Below are 8,440 nucleotides of genomic sequence, written 5' to 3' on the forward strand. Positions count from 1 at the left end.
TCCACAAAAAATAAATCAGAAATCCTGAACTTTCCCCTGTTCACCTATGACTCTACTAGTTTTGAAGGATTGTTTGCTACTCTATGTTGGCATATAGAATAGAACCTCTGAATAATTCAGCCAAACTGAATAATCAGTCCTCCAAAGACTGAACTTATTTCTTCAATACTAAATGTGTCTGAACGATAGAGGGGTCTGTGTCCTTTCACTTCGCACTCCCACTCTCTTTCTGTAGGTATGAGAATTAGTGGTGAAAAGAGAGATCACGAACTTCCATGGCATCCATTAATATGTCATATCTAGACCCCACAACACTGATGCTAATTGGGATCCCCGGACTACAGGACGTGCAATTTTGGATTGGGTTTTCCTTCTTTGCAATATGCCTGGTGGCTCTTCTGGGAAATACTATTTTACTAATCATCATTCCTACAGAACACAGCCTGCATCAACCCATGTACGTTTTCCTGGCAGTGCTGGCAGCCACTGACATAGGGCTCTGTGTAGCCATTGCTCCCAAGATGTTGGCCATCTTCTGGTTTGGCTCATGCTCCATGGCTTTTGATGCTTGCTTAGCCCAGCTTTTCTTCATTCATGCCTTGCAGGGCATGGAATCTGGCATCCTGCTGGCCATGGCCTTTGACCGCTATGTTGCCATCTGTGATCCACTGAGGCACACATCCATCCTCACACCATCCATCCTGGTCACTATGGTGCTGGTTGTGGCAATTCGGGCAATGGTGCTTGTTGGCATTTTACCAATTTTAATCAAAAGACTACACCTTTTCCATTCCGTTGTAATTGCTCACTCCTACTGTGAGCACATGGCTGTGGTCAAGCTAGCTGCAGAAGACATCCGAGTCAATAAAACATGTGGTCTCCTAGTAGGTTTTACAATACTGGGATTTGACATGATTTTCATCTTCATTTCCTATATCCTTATTTTCCAGGCTGTTTTTCATCTACACCAAAAGGAGGCACGGCTCAAAGCATTTAACACATGCACAGCTCATATTTTTGTTTTCCTTGAGTTTTATATTCTTGCCTTCTTCTCCTTTTTCAGCCACCGTTTTGGACATGTTGCTCCTTCTACCCACATCCTTCTTTCTACCATCTATCTCCTTGTGCCACCTGCACTCAACCCTATTGTCTATGGTGTAAAAAATAAGGTAATTCATAAGCGTGTTGCACAGATTTTTCTTCTGAATCGTCACTCCCAGCAGTAACCTATTAAATGGTTATGCTCATGTAAAGAATACTTTTGCTTCCTAGGGATGAAGACAGGTTGAACTCTGTGTGCACATTGTTGGGGGATTCACTTCAATGTGTGCAAACTTAAAGAGATACATTAAAAGGTATTTATTTCACAAGCTATAGTTAGAATGAAATAAAATCTGTTCAGGTTAAGACTGATATTCGCGGTCTTCATTCATTTTAATTCTAATTTTCTTTCTTCTGTCCATCTTTTTTATTTCATTTGCAATTATTTAATAAGAAAACTTACTTAATAAAATGTAACTTCACAAGTGCCATGCCTCTGCCTCTTTCACGACTGCATATTCAGAGAAAAGAAAGGTCAATTTCAGAGTCAAGAAAATAATGTTTAATCCTAAAGGAAAAAAAAAAATCCTACCTGAACTGGGATCACCTCAACCAACAAATGCCTCTGAGATGGTTTGTGGTCAAGACCAAATTGTGTATAGTTCCTAGAGGCAAACTTCTGATATCTGAGGTTCTTCCAAATATCCTGGCAAAGATCTCTTTCCATAACGGGACCATCACTTGCCCTTTTACAAAGTCCACTACTGCCCTGCCTTCTTAACAGCCTGTGCTCTGAGGTTACCTAGCTCCAAAAGCCAAGAAACACAACTTGCCAGGATATAAAGGAGAGTTACAAAACACAAAGTTGCATTTTGCTAAGTGCCTAGAGCAGTAACATACTTATAATTTAGCTAAGTGCTTTAGATTCATTATCTTGCTTAAATATGGCCCCAAGTAGATATGGTTTATCATTCCCAATTTAGATAAGAGGAAATTAAGTCTCAAAGGACTATTAGTTCTTAAGCAAAGAGTTATGAATATCACACCTGTTTCTCCATTATAGAGTTCATTATTTTTACACAGAAACATGCTGAAACTAATGAGTAAATTTTTCTTAGATTAGTGCCCAAACCAGGTATGTTTTTTTTTTCTACATATCTATTAAAAAATAAAATTCCCGGGGTGCCTGGGTGGCTCAGTCCGTTAAGTATCTGACTTTGGCTCAGGTTATGATCTCCCAGTTCACGGGTTGAGCTCTAAATCGGGCTCTGTGTTGACAGGTCAGAGCTTGGAGTCTGCTTCCTCATATATTTGGAAAAGCAAAGATCAATTAATGTGTTTCATGAAACTGAAATTTACATATGAATATATATGGCTTTCAATTAGATATATTTTTCCCCGTCAGAATTATGGTCTTAAGTACCTAAACTTTTTTTAAAAGAAGAAATAAAAATACAATACCAGATTTCAAGACATTAAAAGTTAGAGAAGGAACAAATGCTGATAAAAATAGATGAAACCAAAACAATAAAAATAACTTTAGAAATAGTTATTTAGAAGTTTTACAAGGTAGATTTAATAATTAAACCTAAAAGTATGACTTTCGAGATCATTAGTATATTTAGCATATCAAGATATGGCTAAGAATGAAACCATTTTTGAAATTAATAAAATGTAACTTCACAAGTGCCTGATTCTTCCTCTTATATGACCGCATATTCGGAGCAAAGAAAAGGATATTTTGAGGCAAGAAAAGAACATTTCGTTCAAAGCAAAAAAAAAAAAAAAAAATCCTACCTGATCTGGGGGCACTTACAGACCTCCATCCGCTGATTTAGGGCATTTGCCGTCTCCTGGAGGAAGCCACCCAATCTCCGCTGGTATCACCTCCAAACTAGCAATTCAGCAGCACCTTCCAAGGCTGTTCCATCCCTTGTAGGCCTACAGCATCTGGGTCATGTGATATGTAAGAAGACTAACAGGTGCCATGACCAAGCCCAGAGTTGCACCTCCACCGCTACAAAGTTGGATGAGATCCTATCTGGGAGGCTCAATTACTTTGTAAACCTTGTTACTTTTGTTTGCTGAGGTCCTAAAAACAGAGAAGGCAATTCCATAAAGTAACTGACTGAATACAATCAACTCCAATCATGATGAATTGCTGATTCTTTCAGGGCAAAAGAGGTCCATTGTAATTAACCTGACACTAAGTGGCTGGTTGGTGTCCACATCAGCTCTGTTTCTGGAAGGCTGCACATTCAGCAGCAACGATGACAGTGGGGACCCACACAGTTGGATTCATGCACAACTTCCATCTCTACCCTCATGTCTACTGCATACGTTTCACACTTGTTCCAACACTGAGGGTGACCGATGACAGGAAGGCTTCTGGCCACACCATTCTGCCTAACTGGTTGTTTCAAGCTCCTTCCATGCTTGAAGCTCTCTGGTGGATATTAACTGTAAACACAAACACCTTTACTCGGGTGTCCTCTGCTTTGGGTCAGCTGTATGTCTCTTCTACGGAACGCTTTTGTCCAGTGTTTCATTACTTCTCTGTCCAACCTCCTGACCAATTAGTCTTTCATAAATTTCTGGGAGTCTACATATATTCTTACCGCAGGTCACTTCTTTTTAAACACCAAAGGACGATCGGGTACACCTCCTGAAGCTGTAACTATTGGGCACATTTGCCTTTGCTGGAACTTCCAAATCTCAGGTGCGTTTCCCTTCACTTTTATCTGCCAAGGACACTCCTGAGTGGTACTGTAGTGTAGAGGCAGTCTATTTTACTCAATCAGTCTAGACTTATTTCTTTCTCCTTTAGCTGGTCATAAGTAACTATTATGGGACAATAGATGTGACTTGAGGGAGAAGTGAAGGTATTAGGAGTGATAGTCGATGTGGCGACCTGGAACACTGGCTTGTGCTTGTGTCTTCTGGCCCCACTTGTCCCTGATCCAAGGTAAATGATTCCCATCTTATAATGAACTGGGATGGACCACATATTTTTCTTGATCTCACAGAATTTGGGGAATCATGGGTAGTCTGGCCAAATAGTCACATTTTGTTCCATGGGCTGGTGTTCTGTATCTCTGTACCTACCAGGGTCAAGTAAAATAACAACAAAAAAATTGTTAATATTTTGTTTGTTTTCATTTGCCTAAGAATTACTATTTATATTCATTACCAGATCAGCTTAGAAGTTTCTTTAGATGAATAAGAAAATTGTGTCTGTTTCCAAAATAAAGTACATGGGAAGAGAGAATTTTCTCCTTGATATTACGAGCAAAATACCTTCTTAAGGCTCTCAATGACTTATTGTGGAGGGAAGACAAAGGAACATATTCAGTACATTATTTCATTAACGGGTGCCTGGGTGACTCGGTTGGTTGAATATTGAAACCTTGACATGATCTCATGGTTCATGTCAAGCCATGCTGAATGTTGAAATCTTGGTCATGATCTCATGGTTCATGGATTCCAAGCCCTGCACTGGGCTTTGCACTGACAGTACAGAACCTGTTTGAGATTCTCTCTCTCTTCTTCTCTCTCTGGCCTTCCCTCACTTATGTGAGTTCCCTCTCCTCTCTCAAAGGAGATAAACATAAAAAATATATATTTCAATAAGTGGGTAAGGGAAAACATAAGGTAGAAACCTTGTTTCTCTACTACTAAAAAAAAAAAAAAAAATACATGAAAAAGTGAACAAGGATCCCAGCAACCCAGACCATCTGACAAACCCTTCTAACCCATTCTCTACACTGTCCAGTAATTAACATATTTAAACATGAACCTTTGCCAACTCATCTAAGATTCCTAAAAATGCATCAGCCTTGGTAGTAGAACTCACTGAAACCTGGTAAATCCTAATGATATCTAAAGTACAGCAAGCTAGAGGAAGAAGATCCCAGTTGGATGGGATGAGTAGGAAGGGCAAGTGGTCTCTTGCAGGTTGGAGAATGTTGCCTGCAGTAAATTCTGCTGCTGCACATGCTAGGTCCTTGCTAGACTGTGAACCACAGGGAAAGACCACGAACAGAGTTGGAGTCCACAGGCCTCAGGCATGTAGCTCCCAAAGCTCAACCACTTCTCCTCAGGCTGGCTTCACAGAGCAGATCCCCACCACGCCCAGGACTGAGGGTGTGCTGGCACACTAACACCTCATTTGGGGGCAGAAACATGCAACTCATACTGCTTATCCTCCATGGCTCCCATTTTCTATCACCTGTTTTAGAGATGTTCAATGCCTTGCATGAACATAGCATAGTAAGTTTCCTTATTGACCCTCAACATAAATACTGCAACATTGTATGTTTGCTGAGAGAGTGTAAGGAAGGTCTCGGAAAGCAAGCTGACAGCCCAAGGCCTGTGGAAATAAAAGGGGCCATAGCTGGGGGGAATAGCTCATCAAAGGACTGCTTTGGGGGAAATCCTTTCATACACTACTAAAAGGAGAGTCCAAACACGTCAACTCTCCCGGGACTCCTCCTCCCTTTACTGGGGATTATAGACAATGAAGTAGGGTCGGGAAAGGGAACAACAGGAGGCTCCTGGCAGGAGAAACAGCTCTAAGAATGGTGGCCAGAAAGAGTTTCTGGAGAGACAGGAGGCTGGCACAGACATGAAAGGAAAAGGTGGGGGTGAGTGCAACAGGAGAGTGACAACAGGACAGGAGAGTGACAACACAGACAAGGCCAGAGCCAGAAAAGGAGTGGCTCAAGAATAAAAGGAACTATTTTCCTCCTAAACACGAGTGTTTCTTGCACTAGGACAACTTGGACTTCACCAATGCCTAGCTTCACGGGGCGTGCAGTTTGACTCATGGTACAAAACAATTGTGAACCTGTGCTATACCCCCGGGCTACTTTCCAAGACAGCTACAGGAAACCTGCCTTGCTATAAAACTGAGTCCCATTTCTTTTTAGTCCCTCTCTGCCTTACTTCTTTCCAACTTCCTGCCTTCCTGGGGCTTCTCACCGGGTCAGATGCTGAGGGCCAGGGATGAGGACCCAGGGCTACATCCAACACCGGCCCACACAGGGAGACAGGGCCACGCGGTCAGCCGGGGATAGCAGGGTCGTCCAAGAAGGGCTTGCCTCAGAGTGGACAGAGAGGACCCGATTCTTGGCTTCGAGATTCCTCAAGCCACCCTCACTTGCCTGCAGGATCCGGGACTGCACCGCCTCCGCTGTCTCTCCACTGTTTGCAGGTGCCCCTTCCCTGCCTCTGGAATCTTTCCAGCCAGGGACTTCCAGGAAGCACTAAGGCAGCCAGGCCTCGCCCCTCTTTCGGCCGCCCCTCCCATTGGTGGAGAGGACCATTTCCCAGCCAATCACTTGCCCGAACACCTGACTCCACCCCTCAATCCCAGGCTGGGGATCTGTGATTGGCCAGACTGGAAGAGCTCTCGCCCCTCCCACCTCAGTAAATTCTGTTGGCGTGGGGCCGGAAGAAGCACCTGAGTAGGGTGCTCTATTCTTCTGAGGGGAGGATGCCCTGTCCCTGGAAACTCAGGTTGGCTTCAGAAACTGCCGCTGCTACTGGTTTTTGTTAGTTTTAATGGTGTATATTTTTTTCTGCACGTGGCATGGCTTTTCTCAAGTATTACAGAGATCTACAATGTGATTCTCTTGTTGGAATTAACCATAAATTCCACATGATATCTTTCCACTGGTAATATTATAACAGCCTAGAGACTGCCAGGTCCATGGCCTAAACCCTCAGGCTGTGTACACTGCAGCCAAGACCTGCTTCGTAACTCTTTCTTGCTTTAAACCTAACCCGAAGGTTAAAGTCTTTTGTGTGACTTGATAAATGGTTTGCAGAAAGAATTCCACCTGCAAAATATATTGTCTCAAGCACATGAAAAAGTATACCATGAATCGTGCTTAATTTTTGTAATGGAAAATGTCAGTTTCAAACATTTATCCTTAATTTGAGAACATGTCTGAGACAAACAGCCTCTTCAAAAACTCGCTGTTGAAATAATCCACTTAATATTCAGAAGGTTTATTTCCCACTCTTTCGAACACATGTGTCTTACCAAGGCCGCCAACAAACTTTTCAATTATGGCTCAACTAATCTTTTAACATGAACCAAGATGACATCCTCCGTTGAAAATTTTGGGATGGGTATCGAGGAGGGCACCTTTTGGGATGAGCACTGGGTGTTGTATGGAAACCAATTTGACAATAAATTTCATATATTGAAAAAAATAAATAATCACAACAACAAAAATAAATAAAAGAAAAAAAAAGAAAATTTTGGGCATGACTGTATTTATATTATGTTGTTGTTTTCCTTGTGAGTGTGCACTATTTATTAACTTTCTTTCTGATAGGATTGAAAAATAACGCATCTGCCAGATCAATATCTACATGTCATGTAGCTGAAAAATCCAGCCAAAACCAACTTCTGGCATAGCAGTTGCAATTGGTACCATTAATTGCTTGTGTTTTCAATAGTTCACTGACCCACTATCTATCTCCAATATTTGCTTAAACAGAGACAAAACATGTAGTTATGTTATACTATATATACTATACTATATATAATATATTTTTCTATATATATTGCATACTATATATATTTATATATATTGTATTATATATTATATACAATATATATGTATATATATTATTATGTATTGTATTATACTGTATATAATATATTTTAATATATAAAATATTCTGTAATACCTTACATGGGTGCATAGTTGGCATAAAATATTCTGTAATACCTTACATGGGTGCATAGTGCATTTACTGGCATTGCAGAGTCTCTCTACTCTATCATGTACATCTCTCTCAGCATTTTTGTACAATTGCATTTCTAGTGCTTTATTTCAGTCAGTATGGATCATCATTTTTCCAAGCTTCCAAGAGCCAAATTAGCAACATATTGGCACCATTTCCCAAGGTTCTTGGGAAAAAGTTAAGTCTTCTGTCATAAGGGATTGCTCTCATATAAACAAACTTTCTCCATCTGACTTTTAGTCCCCCCATTGTTGTTGTTGTCATTTTATTTTCTTTTTGTGTTTTAAGCTGAATTTTCAAAATTTTCAGATTTTCCAACTCAGATGTCTCCATTTTACACCTCCATGCCCCACTCTTTCCAAAACAGGAGATGGAACTTAGCATAGAAGACTTACAAGGTTTGAGAATTTTGCCTTCCCTGGAGCTTCACTACTCCTAGAAGTTCTCTGCTCTCCACGTATTTTAGGTGAGTGCTGATTGCATTCTTCCAAGGATGTCCTCTCTTCTTCCAGCTTTATCTTAAATTAGTGGTTAAAAATGGTCTCATTTCATTGTCCTTCTCTATTGCATCAGTGGCCCTCAGACATGCAATTCTGTGGTTCTAAGGATTAATGTGTTTGGTTTGTGTAGCCTTCCCCAA

At 41.0% G+C, this 8,440-nt stretch overlaps 1 protein-coding gene across 1 annotated transcript; it reads left to right on the forward strand.

The window, feature by feature from the left end:
* Positions 1–275: 275 nt before the first annotated feature.
* Positions 276–1,226, forward strand: LOC122200669 (olfactory receptor 52A1-like). Its single transcript, XM_042906387.1, has one exon. The coding sequence runs from the start codon at positions 276–278 to the stop codon at positions 1,224–1,226; it is 951 nt and encodes a 316-aa protein (XP_042762321.1).
* The last annotated feature ends 7,214 nt before the right edge of the window (positions 1,227–8,440 follow it).

This window comes from Panthera leo, chromosome D1 (assembly GCF_018350215.1).
Source record: "Panthera leo isolate Ple1 chromosome D1, P.leo_Ple1_pat1.1, whole genome shotgun sequence".
In the NCBI taxonomy this organism is placed as follows: Eukaryota; Metazoa; Chordata; class Mammalia; order Carnivora; family Felidae; genus Panthera; species Panthera leo.

What these genes read in the sequence shown, in the direction of transcription:
- LOC122200669 (XM_042906387.1), top strand. Translation starts at nt 276, where the DNA reads ATGGCATCCATTAATATGTCATATCTAGACCCCACAACACTGATGCTA.